The sequence below is a fragment of the Rhamphochromis longiceps genome, linkage group LG5 (assembly GCF_057381845.1).
Source record: "Rhamphochromis longiceps isolate RC_006_pf linkage group LG5, R_longiceps_female_GT1.1, whole genome shotgun sequence".
Classification (NCBI taxonomy): Eukaryota; Metazoa; Chordata; class Actinopteri; order Cichliformes; family Cichlidae; genus Rhamphochromis; species Rhamphochromis longiceps.
The window spans coordinates 16,806,723-16,829,646 of record NC_140561.1 but is presented as its reverse complement, the minus strand read 5'-3'; the positions used below and the strand labels follow the sequence as shown (position 1 = coordinate 16,829,646).

The 22,924-nt window shown below is 42.4% G+C and overlaps 2 protein-coding genes across 3 annotated transcripts in view; one reads left to right on the top strand and one right to left on the bottom strand.

Moving 5' to 3' along the window:
• The first annotated feature begins 4,295 nt into the window (after nucleotides 1-4,295).
• LOC146669522 (twist-related protein 2-like) lies at nucleotides 4,296-10,218 on the top strand. Its single transcript, XM_085406161.1, has 2 exons — nucleotides 4,296-5,451; nucleotides 9,945-10,218. Exon 1 carries the CDS (start codon nucleotides 4,571-4,573, stop codon nucleotides 5,141-5,143), a length of 573 nt encoding a protein of 190 aa, XP_085262287.1. The 5' UTR covers nucleotides 4,296-4,570; the 3' UTR covers nucleotides 5,144-5,451; nucleotides 9,945-10,218.
• A 923-nt stretch (nucleotides 10,219-11,141) lies between these two features.
• LOC146669521 (histone deacetylase 7-like) overlaps nucleotides 11,142-22,924 on the bottom strand; it is a 43,493-nt gene continuing 31,710 nt past the window's right edge. For both annotated transcript variants that reach the window (XM_085406158.1, XM_085406159.1), the window contains exons 18-25: nucleotides 22,767-22,854; nucleotides 21,796-21,915; nucleotides 19,289-19,386; nucleotides 16,355-16,473; nucleotides 15,083-15,216; nucleotides 14,905-14,989; nucleotides 13,341-13,488; nucleotides 11,142-13,243 (exon numbers count right to left, since the gene is read on the bottom strand). In XM_085406158.1, the coding sequence (XP_085262284.1) occupies nucleotides 13,225-13,243; nucleotides 13,341-13,488; nucleotides 14,905-14,989; nucleotides 15,083-15,216; nucleotides 16,355-16,473; nucleotides 19,289-19,386; nucleotides 21,796-21,915; nucleotides 22,767-22,854 (811 nt within the window). In that variant the 3' untranslated portion in view covers nucleotides 11,142-13,224. The remainder of the gene's footprint in view (nucleotides 13,244-13,340; nucleotides 13,489-14,904; nucleotides 14,990-15,082; nucleotides 15,217-16,354; nucleotides 16,474-19,288; nucleotides 19,387-21,795; nucleotides 21,916-22,766; nucleotides 22,855-22,924) is intronic.

Below are 22,924 nucleotides of genomic sequence, written 5' to 3'. Positions count from 1 at the left end.
GTAACAGTGAAGCAACACATATGCACACCTACCACTTGTTTATACCTGCATGTTTAACGCATGTCTTTTTGTGTCTGAAATAAATCAACACACTTAATCAAGAAAGAGAAATACCACTTTCACATAACACACCTTTAATTCAGTGGTTCACAAACTTATCTGCCACGTATCAGTCATTACTAAAAAACTAAACAAAACAAGCAGGCCCATTTATTTTCAGCAAGCTCTCATATTTAATCAGTTTAGTTCCCTCCACCTTGCACACATTGCTTCATTGGAACAACCGACGGAGCTGGATGTGTGATAATGTCACTACACATTCCCACCCCTTCTTCTGTCTTGTAGCCATCATGCACTGCTTCTTCTTCTCTGAAAGTGCCAGAATGAGTCCCATGACTCTTTTTTTCCAGCCTAACCTGCTGCTCCGCCTGCACCAACCCAGTGTGTGTTATCCCCAGCTCAGCTGTGAGCTCCGCTGGGACTGTTTGTAATGTGCCACGGATGGACCCCAGCACTTAAACACTGTAATCAGAGCCAGAGCAGGATATTGGCTAAATTACACATGAAAGCAGGGACATTTGAAGGAAGCCCGAGTGCTAAATATTATGATAAATTACAATCTAATACGAAGAAGGCACAGCTAAACAAGAATAATAGATGCTTGTGCGCAGCGGGGGTAAACACACACCTAGAAAAAGTGTGTCAATCAAGCTCACCTCGAGGTCTGTTCAGGAGCATATCTGGACCATCGATTGTAAGACTTCAACAGCAAATGAATTTCACCAGTTGTGAGAAGTTTTTATTTTATTTTTTTATTTATTTCTGCATTATGAAGCATGAACAAAAGTTGTATGTGGAAAATCAGTGTTTTTAAGGGCTTGTCAGTGCTGGCGGATGGATTTGGTCATTTCAAATCAGAGATGAAAGCCCGGGAGAAATATTCTCGTTTGGATTTCTGGAAACAGATGAGAAGAGTCTGTATCATAAATATCACATTTGGGTGAACAGACACCAAAGAGGCAGGAAACTATGAGAAACAAAGATATATCTTATTATAATTATAATAAGACTTCTATGGGCTGTTGTTGTTGTTTTTTCCTGCTTCTTCTTCTTCTTCTCCTTTTTTAAAATTTTTTTTGTCTACCTGCCCAGGGGAAATGGTTGCCCATTTTGCAGTGAGCAAACTCTGATGTAATTACCACTAACTGCGTGTTGTCTCTGTAAAACAAAATAAAATAAAAACGTCATTAAAGCAGTGGAGTGTCTTTTTTTTTTAATGTGCTAGGTCTTGTGCAGGTATTTTTAGTGCTGAATAACCTGTTGTGCTTTTGAGATGTTGGCGGGTGGATTTTATGAGCTGTTTCCAGTCTTTATGCTAAACTATGTGTAACTCTGCAAATAAACAAATAAATAAAATGAATGAATACATTTCGAAGCCTTTCTTTAATCGAAAAGGTCCCGAACCAGGAAAGGCAGGAGGTTTGACTCTGTGTTTAGATCATCCACACCTCTCCTCCTCATTAGTAGTCTTCAGGCTCCCACCACCATCACCACCACCACCATCCCCCACCTACCATGCACCTTCACCCCACCGCACACCCCCCAGCCTACTCCTCCCGAACCCCTCTAAGTGGATACCCCACAGGAAGGGCTTCTCCACGGAGGGGAAATGGGTCCCAGATGTCTGCCTTTGTGTCACTATAAGCTCCTGGGGAGGGATGGAGCTCTTGAAGGATGGGTATGGTTGTAGTGTGCTGTGTGCAAACTTCAGTAACTGCGGGCAGGAGGGTGAGGAAATTCTCAGGGGTGAAGGTGAGGAGGAATTCAATGATTGGCTCCTTTTGTTAGGCCAGTATGGATTTCCAAACACATCACTTACGATCGGTCACGCCGCTGCGCTCCTACCAGCTGAGTTTGTCACCGCGGAGTCACATGATGGTAATTGAATTGACTGCATTACGGACATAAAGATATTTCCCCCTGAACTTCAAAGTGTAAGCGTGGCTACTCTTCAGTGCAGTATTTCAGTCAGGCTAAAACCATCTGGTGGAGAGACAGAAACAGACAACATACTGGCTTTTTGGATATCCAAACCCCCCGGTGTGTGTGTGTGTGTGTGTCTGTGTATGTAAGCCTATATAGTGTATGTTGATATATTGATATGTGTATGATCTATTTTCAGCTCTAAAAAAAGCTTAATTATGACCCCTGTGGAAACAGAACAAAGATGAGAGCAGGTCTGAGTGTTTAGTGAAACATTATGTCAGGACTTTGACAAGGAAATGAAATGTGCAACATCAATCAGCCTATGAGGATCGAGATCAAACGAGCCTCCACACTCCTGCATCTGGTTCTGTTTGGACAGCCTCACTTTTTTCCCCCCTTGTCCCTCTCCTTTCTTCTCCTTTTTCTTTTCCCCCCTTTTCTCATTCTTCTCCCATTCTCTCCTTCTTTTTTCCGCCTCTTCTATGCGCCACGACATTCTTGTAGGCCTACCCGCTTATGTTTGCTCATTTTTTCCATGATGGTGGCACAGAGCCACGGCTTCGCTAAAGGTAAGCAGCAGCTTCCGAGATTAGCCTGAGCAACGATGACTTTCCTGTCCTTCCTTTGGCTCCACCAGAGGTCCCAGCAGGCCTCAGTTTTAATACCAGTTAATCCTTAAGTTGACTTGGCCGCTTATGTAAATGCAACCTCATATAATTCCCCGTTTCTGTCCACAGCCTTTTGCTTTGATGACCAGATGAGGGTTTTTTTTGTTTTTCTCTCTGTTTCTCTCTCTCTCTTCCAAGTTGATTGAACCCAACTGGGATTGAGCTACTTTCCGCTCTCTGTGAATGAAATGTAAACCAGTGCAATCATGGGGCTCATCAAAAATCTTCTGAACCACTCTCTTCGCATTCGATCCTTCAAATACCGCGCCAATCACATCCAAATTGTTGGCTTGAGGCTGTCGGGCAGCATATAGAAACTGATACGAGGTTTTAGTTACGATCCATAAAACCAGTGTTTGTAAATAATACCAGTTTCTGAGTGTCTTTACGCAAAGTTTCTGAAGCTTCAGAAACATCAAAGATGTAACCAGCTTTATGGAGATGGAGGTGTTGAAATGTAAAGGCTGTCGCTGAGCATGCTGTCATCAAAAAGTACAACATTTCTACAGCTCAGAGCGGCAGAAAACTCCCCGCAAGACTTCTCAGCAGTGATCCACAGATGAGTCACTCCAGTCATGACGCATGAAGGTATAAATGGTTTTGGCTGTTGTTGGGAAACTGACAGAGATTCAGAGGTAGATTTGCGCAAGATTTAGTGATGTGTCCAAATTGTAGGTTGCACACAGTGTACAACCTGTTGTCATTTTCTCACGCAGGGCCTACCTGCTGTGTCACGACTGCCAACGTGTGGAAAATGCATTTTAAGTGGCTGCAGACCCAGATGGGTTCGCGCTGTGGAGGAACATGTGTCGATCCCTGCCCCGAAGCCATGGATGGCACAATTAGGTGCTCCCTCACCTCTGCAGACTGAGGTCGCTGGGCCACTCAGGTCAGGGGGTTATTTAGGGTCCTGGCAGTCCTCCCTTCCCAACCTGACAACTGATGTCGGCAGCGATATTAATAAGCTGCGCTTATTTGTTTAGAACTTTTCCATCGATGTGTCACATTTGGAGGGAAAAGGAAGTTTGCAGAGGCTGGTATGCAGATTTTAACTCGCTGGCTGACAAAAAACATCTTTCTGAAAAATACCGCTGTACCTTTTGGCCTGTCATGGCAATGGGCATGATTTATAAACATAAATTCCACATCATAAAGTACATTATTATACCGATAAATTCTCTGCGGTTCTCTAATCCATTTGTTTTTTTAGCGAGCGTCTCATTGTCAGGATAATAAAGAACATGACCGACACATGCTTAGGTGAACTCTCTCATGTTTGAGTTTTAAAGGGAAATAAAGAGTTAAGCTTAAAGCGCCACTATAATCATAAAAGTATTAAAACGTTAAAGCTTACACGTGGTGACTGTCAGAGATGCAAGGTTTGTGTAGACACGAGGATGCAGGCGCTCTAACAGTCCAGCCCAAATCTGGAACCCATAAAGCCTCAGACATCTCTGCAACATTAGACACAGCACTTCTTATTGGCTAAGCGAACCACTTACCCCCTTTTCTCTATCACCCGCCCAGCAAATGCACACTTCCTGCTTTCCTGCCTGTTTCATACCCGGCCACACCCTCTGGAAAACATTTGAGCCAATAAGAGCTGCCCGCAGGCTCCGGGTTGGCGTTTGGGTATAAAAGAGGTGGAGGTGGACCTGCCTGTCAGATGGTTTGTTGTTGTTCTGTCTGGCAGGTTGAGAGGGGAATGTGAAAGTGAGAATTTTAACAAGGTAACCAGGAAACAGGACGACAAGGCGTCCAATCCGATGGAGCTTCAGCAGTCGTGACTTACACAAGCTTGTCAAGCTGAGGGTTTTTTTTGTTTTCTTTTTTGAAGCTGTAAGCTCAAGCGATAAAGAACCGCACGAAATCCAGTTTTTGTGTTGGTGGCTGGAAGGTTATTAGTGGACAGGAGAATGAGAGAAGAGGTGTCCTGCACCAACTCCCCTGAAGGAGGACTGGGGGCCAGCGAGGAAGAGCTGGAGAGAGGATCAAAAAAGACCCTTCAACCAGGAAATCGAAAACGCTCCCCTTATCCCAAAAAGGACAGCCTCAGTCAGGCAGAGGAGAGCAGCACAGGCAGCTCCAGCAGCCTGCTACCGTCTGGGCCAAAGAGGATGAAGAAAAGCCCCTCAACGGTCGTGTCATTGGCCCCGACGACTTTGGGCCCCAGGCCCGAGGCGCCCTTCGAGGAGCTCCACTCTCAGCGCGTCATCGCCAACGTGCGGGAGCGTCAGCGCACTCAATCCCTGAACGACGCTTTTGCCTCTCTGCGCAAGATCATTCCCACACTACCTTCGGACAAGCTGAGCAAGATCCAGATCCTGAAGCTGGCCTCACGCTACATCGACTTCCTCTACCAGGTGCTGCAGAGCGATGAGATGGACGCCAAGCTGGCCAGCTGCAACTACCTGGCCCATGAAAGACTCAGCTACGCCTTCTCCGTCTGGAGGATGGAGGGGGCCTGGGCCATGTCTACCAGCCACTAGGACCCCACTGAACTTCTCTTGTACACCCTCTCGTGTCCACATCTTCCCTCCCTCCCCAGCTCTGTCCGTGTCTGCACTCATTTCCTGACCTTTAAGCCTCCTTCTCCCCTCATGGTCTGATCTTAACCTTCTCATAAACCTCTGCAGTCCTTTCTCGTCTCACTCCACCTCCATAGTTGAACACGCTTTAAGTTACTGAAATCTCCAAAACCTAACCCCGTTCCCCTCCACTCTTTCCACCTCTTTCTCCCTTATCTGTCCCACAGTTTTTTCCCAGGGCTATGATTCGCTCCACTGCAGCCCTTCAGGTATGGATGAAATATGCACACACACACACACACACACACACACACACACACACACACACACACACACACACACACACACACACACACACACACACACACACACACACACACATTCGTGCAGAGAATAGTGTCGAACATGTATGTATACACACACATGTGTACAGGCAGTTTGTGGCTCAACATTTAGACTAAGATTTCAGTGTAAGTGTGCTCTCTTCAATCGAAAAACACAAACTCGATGAAAACAAAATGAATAAAAATGGTTTGTTAATTTGATCAAAGAAGGAATAAATGATGTGGACATGATCTAAATTTTGAGAATGCGATGCACGCCACACAAAGGTGACGAAAACTCTTCTTTCGGAGTTTTATTATCGGAGAATTTAACACTTTTGCTTCATATAGTAAATGCAATCAGGAAGACAGGAATTGAATAAACAGCTTTTAATATATGAATCAAAATGTTACAGTGTAAATGTGAAGAGCTAAAATGTGTGTATGTCAAAACACGACAGAAAACGTATTTTCCGTCATGTGAAAAAATACAGTAGGACCAAAAGCGAAGAAAACTTTGCTTTACTTGTTTTAAATCGTAATTTCTATCAAAACATAGAAAAATGAATTCAAGAGCATGCTTTAAAAATGTCTGACAAAATAAGCTGCAGTGTTATTTTTCATGTAACTGTGATATCAGTCTTTGATTTCAGTGTGCATGTGTTTTCTTTAAACCTCAAATCTTAACTTAATTTTTATTAGCTAATCATCAAAACAACTTACCAGTTAGTATTTTTTCTTTGTTTGTTTCATTTTTAATTCATATTTTAAAAAGAGTAATACACTGTCAGTTATGATCTGTTGTTTTGTGTATAAATATTTGTCACACACACAAGAAATTCAAATACAACTCAATCCCACGTTGGTTTTGTGTAAACGGATCAGAAACTTTGGAGTAGGACTCTTAAAAAAAATACATTAATTTAATAATAGACAAAATATAAATTTAAAATAATGTAAAGTACAAACGTATGTAAAGGTAAAGTTATGCAAAAAGGAAAGTAGATAAAAGGAAAAAAAATTCTAAATTTAAAAATAGTTTAATTGGTTAAAAATTTATTTTCTATTTTCTTCTTCTAACACATTCAGTCACAAACAAAAATGTCTGCCCACCTCTTTATAATTTTTTTCTCTTTTCAGTGTAGTTGTCATTAACCACCCTCCATGCGTTTTCAAAATTACCATAAAAACACTTTCCAGCAGATAAGGTGAGGACGATTAGTGCACAGACTTAAATAAAACACAATCAGGGGCAGAGCGTTAATTTCAAAGAAAGAGGTCCTTTGAGCATCCTGGTTGCTTCGCTTTATAAACCAAAAATCAGCTAAAAGCACATTATCATCATCATCAACACTCCAGTGTTTGACATTCCTCTGATGAATGTAAGACAAATGTTTTCCTCTGCAGTCTCCAGGGCTTTTTTAAAAAAGACAAAAAAACCCCCCAAAAAACATTTTAAACAGACACCAGATTCCTGCACAGGTACAGCAAGGGGGTGGGGGAGAAAGGGAGAGTGGGTGGGTGGGTGGGGGAGTGGAGGCACATCACTCTCTCTCTCTTTCTCTCTCTCTCTCCCTTGCAGCCTTGCCCTCTCTCCTCAGGATCTTATATCGTGCAATCAGGCCTCGCTGGGGCCCAGACAAGCAGGAACCTTTAGATTGGAAACAGTTGTGAGGTATTAGGAAGGTGTGTCTACCGGGGTTAGGGTCAGCCGCACGGGGCTGTGTATGTCAGCACATGTTTGTGTGTGCTTGCTGTGTCTGTGTGGTTGTAGTGAGTTTTAATTAGCTGTGCAGCAGTGTGTGTGTGTGTGTGTGTGTTTGTGTGCAAACATGTGCATATAAGTAAACAGGAATACATTTGCAGATGTTGTTTCAGTGATTTTTATCTCTCCCATCTTCTGATTTCAGTTTGGTCAGACTTAGTTATATTTCTTCCAAAAAAAAAAAAGGCCATGAAGGTCTTTGACAACATCAAAGGATTTATTTAAAAAAAAAAGATAGGCGGGTGAAGACATTGTGAGGAGCAAAGGCCGAGCAGAGATTAATCTGGGTTTCAGTGCAACATGCTTTTCTAACAGCTAGATCGCAGGTCAAGGTGAACACACACACTGCAAACAGGCACAGACACGGTTCTCTGATCAGGCCTTTAAATGATTACAAACATATGCAGCATTCATCCCGAATCACAAATGATACTACAGGTACTGCTGCACATGGGCTTCATACAACCCGTGCTTATACACATATATATTACACTGTCCAGACACACACATGCAGCTGCTGCTATGTGCACACCGCAGGTGTTCCACTCTGAGCTAACTCACCAGACATCATGGAGTGGAGCGGGGGGTTGGGGAGGGCTCCAATCAGCGGAAAGCCAAGGCCCCTGCTCGTGGACACGACTGTCCTTGAACGCATCGTTGTAGTTATTACCTACCACTTTGACTGCTCTGCCTGTTATCATCAGCTCTGCAGGGGCCGCCACAGAAAGTGCTGCAAACTCAAGGCCTGCGCCTGCATGACCAAAACATGCAATTTTAGGAAAGAGCTGAGGTTAGAAAGGGTCAGGACACTTCAAAGGCGGAGCGTGCACGTATGCGTGCACGGGTCCTAAAACAGTCTCTGTGTGTGTGTTGATGAGGCCATGTGTACTTGTTTTACTTGGTGTTGGACAAAATAACCCAAACAACTGACATCACATGACGTGCTTGTAATGTTCCCTTGTTTAAGGCTGTTTATGGTGTGGTATCAGATATCAGTGAATAATTGTTACATCCTTTATTTAAAGATGTTGAACAACATCAGTGCCTCTTCTTTAAGAATGACCAGTGTACAAAAATGGTTTATAGAGTTGGAGAGCAGACGGACAGTTAATACATAAACAGATAGTACATATGTAATTCATACATTATTCAGAAATTCAAAATTCCATACACGTACATTTAAGGCTTTAAAATATTCTAGAGGACTGCATAGTGTTCCTGCTTTTTTTCCTACCTCAGATTTTTTCAAAGAAATCACATAGTTGTTTATTTATTTATTTGTTCAATTGATGAGTATATTGCAACAAAAGCAAAAAAAAAAAGCAAAGAAATAAAAAAACAAAAAGTTTATAAAATTCACTGCTTTTGGTGTAAAAGAACATTTTATATTTTATTTGGAAGCCCGCAGCATGTACACACGAACACGAATCGGCGCAGACATTTTTGTGCATTTTCATGAGCACGATTTTGAAGATGTGTGGGTGTCTGGCTCAGCGTGAGATGTTCAGAATGAAGCGATTGTTCAGTCTGAGTTGGAACAAACAAGACTCTCCCCTCTGTTTATACTATAATCACAATGCCTGTCACTGCTTTCCTGTGCCGGAACCCCTGGCTCTGCTGCATCTGTGCACATATGTGTGTGTGCGTATGTGTGTGTGGTGTTTTACAATTTGGACTGACCAGCTGTTGGACGCTCTTCTGCACATATTAAATATCTGGCTTTCGCTGTTGGCTGATCTGGGACCAGATGTAAAGTCCTCTGCGGCTCATCTGCGTTTTTAAAAGCCTCATCCAGAAGTCGTGGCTTCTGAGAGTCATCTTTATTTTTAGAGATCCAAACTAAGAGCTGAGTGCAGGTGGGAGGATTGTGTGTGTGTGTGCGTGTGTGTACATTTGACTGCTCCACGCATATGCGCTCGAGCGTGCATTCGAACGTGTGCTGGTCAGACAGCTGCAGGGATAGAGGAAGGTCTTCTGGTTTGACACGTAGGCAGCAAAGAACCACATAACACAAGCCCAGAGTGTATCAGAATCTGCACGCTTACACAATATAACGAAACAGAAATCGTTCAGTCATTTAAAAACATTAATAAGGACCGACCCCCACACGAAAACCTTTACATGTGCTTTCTTTAACAAATAAAGTTGGCTTGAATCCAGTGCAGGTGTACCAATAAAAACTATTTTCCAGAGACGTAATTAGCGAACATAAATTAATCAAATACAAAAAAAGTGTGCATTTAAATACTGACCGGGCATGAAAATGTGAGGCAGGGTGTTTAATGGCTTTCCAGCACAAAAGAGGTGGCCCCACGCTCTGTGACTTGAAAAACAAAGCACCTTTTGGATGGGAATATGCACGCGGCATGCTTTCGGGGTACGATCAAAGTCATGTGACCCTAGCCCTAACACACACATACATCCGGCTTCCGCTCGCAAGACTTCTCATGGTATCGCGGAAGGGCACGCTATAATTAGGGAAAGCTGAAAATGATCCAGATGAAATGTTTGCCTGTTAAAAGGAGAAGCTGAAGAGTTGTGGGGATTTTTCCGTTTTTGCTTGTCTGCGCTCACATGTTGTATCCTCAACACATTCACCCGGTCTTTAATTTGTGTGAAATGCTATAAAATGCCCATAATGCTAACTTGCCTTTTATGTTTCTTCTCCCTGCAGAAAACTGACAAATGGAAACTTCACTACACTCGAAGAAATTGGTTCCTGCCTTGACAAATATCTCCACTTTAAAAAACAAAAAAACAAAACAAAAAAAAAAAGGAAAAGAAAACTTTCTCTTTCTCTGGACAAGTCTGGCCTCCGTGCCGTCGCCCGGCCTTCACCGAGTGTTCCCGAAACTCTGGTGAAGATCCCTCGACGGCCCGACGAAGAGCTGAACACTTTGAACGATGAAACTGAAATGAACTTTTTAAAAAAATAAAAAATAAACAAAGATCAACGAACAGCTGGCCTGCGGTGACAATGAAACAAAATGGCTGCTGGTTCGAGTGCCTTCGGTTACACGGCGATAACCACCACGGCGAGATCCACCCAAGTCTTCACAGTGGATGACTCACTGCCAGACAGACATTAAGATGACTAATGATAATGGCACAGTGATGGTTAGAGGGCGGTCACAGCCAATGAATGTTTACAGCTAAAATGCTAATAAGCTAATCGCTCTGGCTCTGAAGACCCCGTCTTGAGGGAAGAGGAAGAGCACGAGGAATTTGGCGCTGATCTTCGACTTTGTAATAACTGGATCGCTTTCTGTGTATTTTGTGGGTTTTAGAGTGTATGTGAATCGGTATACGCACACTGTATTACTTTAAACTCTGCTTATCCTTTGCTCTCGCCTTTAAGGGAAAAAAAAAGGAAAAAGTCTTGATACCACCACTGATCCCAGTTCAGCCCCCTCTGTTTTTCATTTTACTCTTTTCTAGTAGAAAGCTGCATTTTGTATTGCAAGAAAATCTCATTTAAGTAGTTTTTTTCTTTGTTTGTTTTAATTACAGCAGCTTTAAAATATCTTTGCAAGCTTATTTTCATTGAAAAAAACGCAAAAATAAAACAGCGGAAATTTTCGTATAAAATGTGCCAAAGTGGCGACAAAGTGATTTGAGCCACAGCAGATTCATTTGTAACCATGTGGTTTAAAAGTGTTGCTTTTGTACTGCTTTGAATTTGCTTATGATCATCTCTCTTGTGTGATATCCTGTGGAAATAAATTTTTTTCCTCATGGCTGTACATAAGTACAATATTGTATTTTTGAAGGAGAATGGAGAATGCTGGGAAAAGAAAATGACCAAACAAAGAGAAAAAAAAAGTAAAATAGGAAAAAAGAAACAACTGATCTTTCTTAAAATGTACATAATTTACCTTTATTAGGTTTTTTTGGGTGAAAATAGTAGAAAAAGGCAAAAGTAAGACAACAAAACCAATGTCGCTATGTACACTGTACAGAAAAAAAATCAAGACAGTCAGTTATAAAGTAAACTGGACTTGACCTAAAGTAAAAATTCCAGTTTGTTAAGGCTACCTTTACACAGGTTGGTCAGAACAATCCTTCGACTGATAATTTGGTCTCCGAGTATGCACAGGGTTCATTATTTGGGCTCAAATAAAAAAATAGATCATTTACACTGATTAAGACACGTGATATATCAGGTCGCTGTCGTGAACGTTCTTAAAAAACAAACAACGACTGAAAGCTACGCTCCTCCATCAGGATGTCCTACAGGATGTCTTTCGTTTTTCACATTTTCGTAACATCAACAAATGTCGGAAAGGCCGTGAGTTACATACAGAGTGCAACGTAAAATACAAACAAACTAAAAATAAAAAACAAACAATCAGACATACTGTATTAGCACCATCACAATCATGTTAGCCATGCAAAGAGCACTTCAAAGACACAGAATCTGAATATATAAATAGGAGTCATGTCGAATTGATTTGCGTATATAAATGTCCTGCGTTTTTTTTTTGGTGCTTTTTGACTGTTTGGATTGAGAAAAGAAACATTCGCAAAGTCTTCAAAGTCTTTGAAGTTCTTCAGGCCATGCCAGTCCAGGGACAACACATTGTTCTCATAAGCTTTGGTTGTACTTAACCTGTGTCCAATTGCACTGTGTGGATATTTAACTATCTCAGTATTGCTTCATCCTAACTAAACCACTATCATGCCATTGTTTGGTCCGGGGAGCGTAACATCTCCGAGGATGACAGTAAATAGACTGGCGCTACGTAGGGGATGAACAGAAGACAGATCAGATTAAAAAAAATAAAAAAAATAATAATAATAGAAAAAAAACATGTAACAAATACAGCAGGAATGCTCATCCACAGGTAGAAACATCAAAGTTCAGATTTTGAGACCCGAGTCGCTCTGACCCTCGTTTCCGAGGGCGAGATAAGTGCACTTTGTGTGAGTGAGTGTTTGGATGCGAGTCTCATCCAAAATGTTAAAAACTGATGTGCATTGTCACTTGTACAATCATTACTGAGTGGTTACACTGCATTGAGGCATCATGGGTGATTCTGTCTTATCTGACAGGCTTATTATCCCCCCTTCCCCCGAATATCAATACCACAGCGACTGGAGGTATCAGCTCTTCATTGTGACTAATGCTACCACCACTAACTACAGCATATCTACATATTTAAGATGCACTTCAGAGGAGCAATACAAATAACTGCAGCAATCCGAGGTCTTGCTACACGCGCTCGCCCTGGGTACGCCAAGAAAGAAATGATGAAAACGCTGAAAAAAAATATGTATGTCAGACCTCATTGTAGCTTCACTCATGATTCTTAAAAAACAATGTCATCCCCCCCCAAAAAAAGTGTTCCTCCGGTCAGATGAACTGATGATGAGAACAAACGTGCAGTGCAGGATGATCAGAAAAACCCGCTCGATCGCGGTCGCACGCAGACGAATGACATCGCGGCCGAGGGATACGTCTGCGCTCCATCACTCGCACGTACTTTTGGGGACGACTCCTGCTTCTCAAACTGAGTGGCTTCGATAAGCTGAGGCGACCTTTGACCCTTCCTTCTAACAGTCTTGGGGCTCTTGCTCAGAGTTGTGCTGGAGTCATTTTAATTCAGTCTGCAAATGTGCAGAGATGTGTTTTTCTCTCAAGGTGTATATGCTACATCACGTTGTTGCAAAACCCTTCATTAATCTGCACCTGGGTGTCTCTTTTAGCTTTAGCTCTCATTGCAGCGAGGGATGAGAGTGAGAACGCGGCCCAGATGATTGCCGGTCGTCGATGTGTGTGTGTGTGTTTGGATCAGATGGGTCAGAATTCAGCCAGTAGTAATACAGGTGGAGTTTTTGTGAAGTGACATCTGCTTCCAGTGACGATCCAAAGCGCTGCTTTGCGTGTTTGTGTGCGTGTGTGTGGAGTGTGTAGAGGCTTGAGTCTTTCTTCAGGGAGAATCACCTTTTCTCCATCATTTCTCAGACGGTTTCCTTGATGACAAAGAGAAAGATAAGGGTTAAACGTGCATAAAGTACAACATTATGGCAGTGCTAAAGCAGAAGATATGAAACACAGAGCTGCCCCTACCTGTCAGATGCAAGAGACCCCATCGACAGAGAGGCGATGGCGCTGACAGCCTCGCTGTCCGAGTCTCGTCTCAGTCTTCGTCTCTGCGCCTGCAAGTAGGACATATCCACTGTGGAGGCCGAATCCTTCAAACTCTGCCAGTACTCACCTGCGGGAAGCGAAGAATGGAAAAAAGATGGAGAGGAGGGAGGAAAACAGGAGAGAGAAAAGATTAATGGCCGCATTCATTGGTATTTCAGAGCTGTTTTCATCCTGAACTGTTCCTTGAGGGAAGGCGTCTCCATTATTAAAGAGCACTGCACGGTGTTTGATCCGCTAGTTGTAGCCGTTTGATCTGAATATAAGCAATGACTGTGACATAAACAGCCCGTGGTCTAAATATCCATGTTGATAATTTCACGAATGTAAACTCAAATTCAATCTGTTCTCTCAGGGCCTCGAGTCCCGTGTCACACAGCGAAAGGAAAAAAAATTTGAGTTTGCAAATGTGCTCATCTCTGAGCGTGTGTGTTCTGGCTGCGAATGCAACTCACATATATTTCACCCCGGGCCTAAATTATGGGCTTAACATTCTTGTGGCTATTCAAATATTTTTAATTAATCTAATTTGGTTGGGATAACATTTGTGTGCAATCAGAAGGGGATGTTGCGAAGGTCGTGTGCCAGAGAAGTGTTTGAAGATAATTGGAGCCAGGGCGGCTGTGTGTGTGCGTATGTGTGTGTGTCTGTCTGTCTGTGTGTGGGACGGCTGGAGGGAGAGATGGGGAGACAGGGGTGTAAAGGAGGAGAGGTGGTCGGACAGTAGGGGCGATGTGAGAAGACTTAGTGATGGAAAAAAATAGACATGTTTTATTTTAGCTTGACGAAAACGTTTTTAATGGAGCCGAAAAATATTTTGATGAAATTCCTTTCAAATAAAAATGCTAAATTGCTCTACAGTCATTAGAATTAGTAGCGTTGATGTAATTTCACTCTTCCTCCTCTGTTGCTCATCTTGAAGTGTTTCTTTTTATCCGCGGAGAGAGGATGCTGTAGCCGCACGGTGTGATTTTTGGGCCAATATTAAAACAATCTGACTTGACTTGAAATCCTTTCATGTATAAGGAAGTGAACATAGTGGTATAATTATTAATTTTGCAAGCAAGCCCTTTCTTTGATCTCATTTTCAAATAAAAGCACATATTTCAGCCCAAGGACCATTACTAACTTTCCCATTACAGCAACTTTCTTGAGAAACAATTCTGGAAGTGAGCACATCCAGTGACTGCTAGCCATCTCTTCCACTTCCACAAGATAATGATGGACATTTGTTTTTGATTTACTATTTCTTTTGACAGTTTAAAGGTGTTTATGACTCAAATAGCTTATGGCCAACCTTAGAGAGTAAGATACTAAAGACAACTGAGGCAAACAGTGGAGAATGAAGTTAAAAAAAACAGCAACAAAATCTTTCAAACTAATGAAACGAAGATTATTTTTTTAGATCAATATTTTCCACAAGTTTCACAAGACTGCTCAGTGTCATGTTGGTGATGGTTTTTGATGCTGCATGTTGTATTCTCACCATGAATCTGGATGACTTTCTGCAGAGAAAGCACCGCATTTTCACAGGGCTTCTGGTCCAACACCGACTGGGACAGAGGCTCCACCTGTGGCACATGTGGTCAGAGGTTAGAGAGGGAAACATGCTGTAGGTATCTGTGAAAAGACACATGTTCTGTATGCGCAAAAACACATCCAACCTCCATGCCCAGCAAGGCGCTCACACAGGCTTCGGAGGCATCGCAGATAGCTTTGAGGTCATGCCCACCCTCCAGAGCCATGACCACCTTACCGCCGGCCAGTGACATCATTTGACGGGTCAGGAAGCCAAAACCTGGTGGAGAACAAAGCATGCACAAAACCGAATACACAAAGGTTAAGCCAGAAATTGATTGTATGGGATTATATCAGTGCTGTGGAAAGTTAGCCACACTTTGCACACCGGACTCTGACAAATTACTGAGAATAATTTCACAACATCATGTTGACTGGTGACATCATTTCTTATTTTGCAAAGGTCTGAAGCCTAAAAAATGAAGCCTATGCTGAAGCACTGAAAACTGCAGTTCCACTAATGTCCACTTGAGGCTGCCTGCAAAACGAGTCAATCTCCATAGACTCTCATATTAAAATAATTGCAGCAGAAATAAATATATATGAGTATACAGCCTGCTACAAAAACGGGTTTGGTCTATACAGCTCATTTCCATCTATATGAAAGTTTTACAGATTGTTTTAGGACTGGTTAAACTACATTTTTTGAAGTGTAAAATTAATATAATTGGAGATGTGGCAGGTACACTGATGCAGCTACTGTAACAGCTGCCTGCTTCACCTCCACTAACTGGACTGCACATGTAGACAGTGGTTACATGTGGAGCATTTTAACTATTTTAACAACTTTTTAACAACTGAAGAAGATCCCAAGATGTCTGGGTCCAAGTTATAGTTAGTTTACTAATAATTGATTCACATATTAGCACCGGATAGCGGCTATTTACAGGTTTAGCTTGCTAACAGAGCAGATGATCTGGCTTGAGAAACTACTCAAAAAAGAACTGTCCATAATACTAAAATCTTCAAATTGGGGCTTAACAAACCAAAGAATGACATCACAGTGCCTATGTGCATTTTTATATACAGTCTATTATGGTGATGAGTTTTAGTTAAACATAAAGACTGGCTCATATAAAGAAACAGGTTCTACAAACAAACTTTAACTTCTCTACAAAGCTGCACTCTGAAAACTGCGTTACACATCAGTGATAATATCTGACATCAGCACTAAGTCTGCACAGCATAAGAGTGTTTATCTGTTTGACAACAGTCTGTGAAGGATAGCCAACCTTTGTAACTGTAATAATAAGAAATCTAACAAATGCAGGACATGCAAATATTTATTATAACTCATAAGGCTCATAAGAGCACGTTGATCAGGAAGTGTGCTGAATGAGAGGCTGGGTGAACCTTACACTTGGCTGTAACCTTGTATCCTCCGAGCGATGATGGATGTCCTTCGACAGCATCAAAGCCAGCTGACACGAGGACGACATCAGGGGAAAACTCGTGAGCGATGGGCATCACCACAGCTCTGAGGACCACAAAAGGAAACGCAATGGCGTAAAGCAAACACTGCGTGTTGTGTTCTATTCATCAAGCAGTGTGGCCAGGCAGAAATTAGACAGCACATTTAAGAAGTAATTTTTTTTTCAACAGGTGTTCATGATTTGAGAGAAAATGAGAACTGAGGGGTGGGGTGAGTAGAACATAATGTGTGATCAAATTAACATCAGAGCAGGCTGTAACAGATTAATTATTGTAATGAAGAGAGTTTGAACAAAAAAAAAAGAGTTGAAGTGACTGATTTCACAAAGAGCATTCATATACTTCACAACTTTTATCTGGACTGTTAACTGCAAACACTTACTTAATTGTAAGTGATTGCAAATAGCTCCCCTATTTGAAAATCATGAAAAGAGAAATTATCAAAGGCAGTGCTCCAAGTGCTTCATCTCTGTTCTTGATCCACTCTTGGTAAGCAGCCAACCGTGGAAGGTGGGGCACCTCCCAGGTGTGAATGTGTGCAACTGTTTAAATGTGAAGCCGTTAAAAAAGAAGAACGAGTGCTCTGCATACCTTACTTGGCTATCTATCTATCTATATAGATATGGGTCTACAAGTGGGACACAATTAAAAGTTTTTCTCTGCATGTTACAAACAGGTAAAGGGAGACCCTTGACATAAATAGGCTGAGGTGTCCACAGACTGTAAACTCCACTCATGGGAGCCCAGCTTTCTTGCTTCTTTGCTCTCCTTCTTACTTCCTCTTGTCTCTAGCTGCCAGTTTTTTAGCAAGAGCACACGGCCCATGCCGCGTTTGATTCTTTCTCACTCTCCCCCACCACCCCCCAACCCCACCCCCTCTCAGCGGCAGTTCAAAGACGTTTGTGTGCGTCTGGTTCCTATTAGGAGCTCGTCCCTCTTCTCACGTCACTGACAGCCAGCCATCTGGGATCCATTGGGCCTAATTACGCCGCCTTTGGATTCCCTAACAATGTACCCCCCACTTCTTCTCCTCTCTTCTGCTCTATTCTCCTCTCCTCCACAGTTCATCATTGGTCAGTAGCCACTTGGAAATACACAGGAAATGTATTTACATGCACATACACACTATGTACACATTGCAATACCTGCATATGCATGCTCTTCCTTTGAAACTGCAAGTTTGATTCATGGTGTGCTACTGGTGATTCGGCCGAGCTTAAATTCTGACCGTCTTAGTAATCCTCCACACAAATACGAAATGCATCATGAAGCTTAATCTCAAAGCAGCTGAGCTCTCTCTTGATTGTACTAGAGTCCCACCACCACTCCCGACCACAATATTCCTTCGATACACACCCAAAAACAGAGACACACATCATCAGTAACCGCACTCTGGCTAGTTTTCTGTTCCATCCCGAGCAGAAACACAGAGAGTCTGGAACACCCTGTCATCTAAATCAAATTGAATTACAGAGCTGGCACGAGGTTAGGTAGACTTAATTGCATAAACACAAATTCATGATGCATTAAATTTTGTCTGTAAAGCATGCTACGCATTTATTCGCACTGGTTAATTCACAGAATGGTGGCAAAGTTCACAGAAAAATGATTCAAACTTAATATAAGTTGTTCTTTGTTTCAACCAATTATAACTGAGGAATTCTGGTCTCTCTGTGGTGACATATGATAAAGGTTGCCCCGGACACGGCTACACGGTATGTGCCTCCAACTGCCACGGACCACCACGACACTGCTGCGCTACAGAGCTATGATTTGATATTAGCTTTTATGTGTAACACACAATACAGTACAGTACTCTACTGCGGTTTACTAAGGAAGTTTTACACATGAAAAAGCTTGCCATTTCCCCAAACTGGATAAAAAATACCAAAACCAGACGGCTGCTCAGGAAAGGACCAGTTGTTTCTTAATTAGTATCCAGGGCTCCAGTAAACACTGGACTTAGTGTTTCTGAGGATGCCTATTGGCTGTATGGATTTTACCAGAATGGGTTAGCTCATTAGCATCTTTCCGTTGACGAGGGGCCCACCCACTGTGTCTGGTGCATGCAGCACCATGTAGAGAGCTTAATCATCTGGTGGCGAGCCAGTGTTGCTGACAGAAACATTCTGAGTTCATTACGTGTGTTTGAGAGTGTGGAGCAGAATCAAAGCATATTCATTCAAGAAAAATAGCTTGAATGAAACGAAAAGTGCTGCAAGACCAAAGGTGTGTCTGGGTAACACGCCTACGTAGGCCTCTGGAATTAGTTCAAAAATGATATCGATAATGTGTAATTACACATGTTATATAAAAAAATCATTATTGTTTAGCCCTTCCCATACAAAGTGTACTGACACTGGGTAGCAGCTGGCTCATAGTCAACATGCGTATTCGTGGTACTGTGATTTGAACAGAATGTGCTTTACCTGGGAGTGATCAGCTTGCGTATTAGAGATGTGTGTGGAGGATGCTAAATGACTAAAGTGCTTTCATAAGCGAGCTGAGCTGCATGCACAGCTGTTGTGTTGACTGCTGAAGGTTGATAGGCGCACTGACATGACGAAGGAGGAGATAAGTGTACCTTGGATTCAAAACTGAATATTCGGCAAGCAATTACGTGCTGCTTGCTGAGCTTTAAGCCAGAATGAGAGCGCAACAAGCGAGAAACACTGCTGGCAACACAATGTGTGACACTAACCGTAAGAGAAGTCAAACGTAAATATAATGTTCTCGGGGGGTGAACACCTATCTCAAGTTTTGAGGTCTATGCTACCTTCATTTTATTTTGGCAAGTATCTCAAACACCAGTATAGACCTTTAAATGCTTCATTACTACAGTATTATAGGAACTTCTTTACCTGAACGCAGCCAGGTATTCAGCATCGCCCATTGGAGGGTTTAGTCCTCCGGTCCATCCTACATTGACATTGAAGCCCTCACCTGGACCTGCACCCACCTGGATGAAGACAAACACAGAGGGGGAGAGAGAGGGGGGTGCGTGTGTCAGAGAGAAAGAGTGTCCGTCAATGTCGAGAAAGTTAATGAGTCCCAGCGAAAGTTGAGAAACTGTGTGACGTTGACAGATTTGTGTCAAATGTTCACAAAATCAGCACCGCTGTTGCAAAACTTTTGCATTGCAGCAACCGAGGCGAAGTGGCTGCATCTCTTTAAGGCAGCACGAGGGAGTGATTATGATTCCTAAATGAAAGACGGATGGCTGTTAATTCAACACCCCTGTCCCTCCATTTTGATTTTGATACAATTTGTCAAATGGCCTTATAAATCACCCGGAGCCACAACAGAGTTACACCCGTTAACGGTTCCCAAGATTTAGGCTTACAGCTATACTGGGAAGTACTTTTCATTTGGCAACTGTTGCATGTTATATAAAAAAAGACAAAAAAACAACTACAAATAAGAGTCACATACCGCATGTTGCATACTGTTTTATGTACTGAAAAGCTATGTGATTGAAATGACTGCATAATGTGCTTTTTTATATGGATGTTTAGAGAGTTTCATGTGTATGACATGTCAAATGAAAAGACATGACATACTGCGCTATACTGCTCATTTTACATGTTGTAAATATTTGAGTGATTTTTTTCAAGCTGTATTGGACTTGGCGTGTACTTGAAATTGCCAAGCAGAGTACACAAAGTCGAGTGGATCTCCTGTCAGTTTGACCTCAAATATTTTGGGGCAGAAAGTGAAGTGAGTCCCGGGTCTTTCGAAAGAAGGTTTAAGGATTCCTGCCTCTCTCTTTGTAGTCCTGCTAGCAGCCATTTAGCTGCTCTCTAGGCCTTTCACCATCAGTCAATGTGTCAGTTTGAAGAGAGATTGAGGCGGTTGATTGACACGCACTTGGCAAAGATGTGTGGTAATTTTCTTTGTGTGTGCGTACGTGTGTGTGTGTGCATGGGTGTGAGAGGATGCTTGAAAGAGAAAAGAATGCTGATGAGCATCGCAGAGCGTCTGTCTCCATTCTTCTCTCAGTGGACGGGATGTTCACAGGGCAAACGAAAAACACATGAGGCCTCCTGTCCTCTGCCAACTGGTAATGTACCCGCATGCACGCTCGCACGTGCTCGTGGACACACACGCACACACGCAACTCCTTCTATAGCTCCAAGTTTCTTGCACTCCCCTCTGTCCTCTTTCTCTCTTTCATGTTTCAAGAATTGCTGGACTGGATTAGGCCTGTGCTGGTTTCTGTGAGGTACTCGGCACTCTCTGTTATGCCTATGACATCACACCCCCTACCCCATGGTGCGTTATATACCTACACGGGGGACAGCGAGACTCCAGAGGTTTACCGCACTGTTCACCAGAGGTTGAGAGGCCACTTAAGGCAAAGCCACATCCAAGCCAAAAAAGCATTTTATGCCGCGTCCCCTCCTCGTGGGATTTTATGAGAAAACACTGACTATTTTATCCGCATTGTTGTTGGGGGAGATGGGCGAATATATGAGGGAATGCGAGTGACTGAGCGGGCGATGAATGCCAGCGTGGGTTCGGGTCAGTACATCTGCCTGAGGGCTGTCATCACACTTGGTTTCTGGTAAGACCACAGGCAGAATTCATAGGCATCTCAATATCCTGTATGCAAACATAGGCATGCAAAACCGTGCACATCCTGCTGGGAAGCTTCAACATCCAAAGACCTGAAGTTGCTTAAATACATTCGAAATTCGACGTAAACCACTCACAAACACAATGAGATGAGCACATGGTGAATTCAAAAGACATCTGGGCTATCCGTAATAGGTTGTCATGACGATGCCGGACTGACAGTTAACAAAAGTGAACCGTAACCTTCGTTGCTCAAATTATAGCGTCATGAATCCAGTTGTATTAGTAATGTAATGTAATGTAATTGTGATGTAATTGACTCTGACTGGTCATATATTTGACTCTCACATCCATACACTGCTGGAGAACAGATCTATAGTGCAGACTGCAATCGTGAAAAGTCAGTCACAACCAAACTGATTTTGCAGTTGGAAGTTTATATTATGCAGATAATTCCTTGACTGAATGGCCAATAATTCTTCCTGTTTTAGCAAGTAAATGTTAAACATAAGCGTTTGAGATCCCTAATATCCTAAAGGAATCACATAATTACCAAACATTTCTGTGCCAGCATATCTGTCTTCACGATGTCTTTGATTATATTGTTATAAACTGTCTCAGGCAGCCAAGTCAGTAATGAGAAATAGCCACATGAATGTCCACAATCAAAAAGAAGAACCTGTGGTCTTGTTAGGCTAATGTGTTCACTGTCATCAATCAGAAAACTGATACCAGGATTATAAGCAAAAGCAGAAAAGCACAGCATGGCTGTGGAGGAGTGTTTTGTACTTACCTCGCTGGGGTGTCCACTACCAGGAAAAAAGTTGCCATCGTCATAGCGATGTAGAGAGATGTACAGCACACTTGGGTCGCTGTAGAAGGCTTCCTGGGTGCCGTTGCCATGGTGTACATCCTGGAGAGTGATTATATGATTAGTTATGAAGCTGCCAAGGACTCGCGCTGTTATTTCACACAGAATTTTAACCTTGGCAAATTCAAAACAATTTGTATGTTTTATATTGAGCAGTGTATTTTTTTTTAAGTCAAAAGCATGTGTTAAACATATGACCCCTAACGCAGGAAGAAAAATCTGTAAAGCATTCATGCTTTTCCCTGTCAACAGGAGACGCATTTTAATTGTATTTAATAAATCAGGTATTAGTCAGTGCTGATGCAGTAACTAACAATGACAGAGCGCATGCAAGATCTTATACACACATGCTGAACAGAGGTGACCATGTGATAGTGGATCAATATCTGCAGATGTGAACTGTATAATGGGTGGAATAAAAAAATTATTAAATGTAGACTTTCATGTCTTTTTATGGAGTACCGGACAGAAGTAGTGTATAACTTGGAGATGGAGATGTGCGGCGATCAGGTCCACATCCTCCTATGTCTCTTATTAATAAAGGGATTTGTGGACATACATTGTTATGGTATAGCTATATTGTCAAATAACTGGCAGTTATATGACAAGATATATAACTGTTGTGTTATGCAAAAGATTGGTCTTTAAGACAAAGTCTAATATTTTACATTTTTTGAGTGAAGACCTCAACCCTGGTGTGAGAGCGTTCAGCTCACACATGGCTACCAGAGATAACAGTGTCTAATTCAATTAAATGATAAATAGCAGTGCTACTGCATCTGGGACCTTGTTTGTACCTACAACACATTTGTGTGCCTTTGCATCTGTGTTTTTGTGTGTTTATTCCTGTCCATGTGGAGACCAGTGATGCTGGTCATGCGGTGGGTCCTCACCCAGTCCACAATGAGGATCTTGCTGACGCTGAGTTTCTGCTGGAGCTGCTTGGCAGCGATGGCCACAGAGTTGAAGAAACAGAAGCCCCTGTGGACAAACAGACAGGAAGAGTGGCAGCCACATGTCTTTATCACGACATCTTCACTAAATTAATATC

Bases quoted from the DNA above. Each gene is read 5' to 3' on its own strand.
- LOC146669522 (XM_085406161.1), top strand. From the start codon at position 4,571: ATGAGAGAAGAGGTGTCCTGCACCAACTCCCCTGAAGGAGGACTGGGG.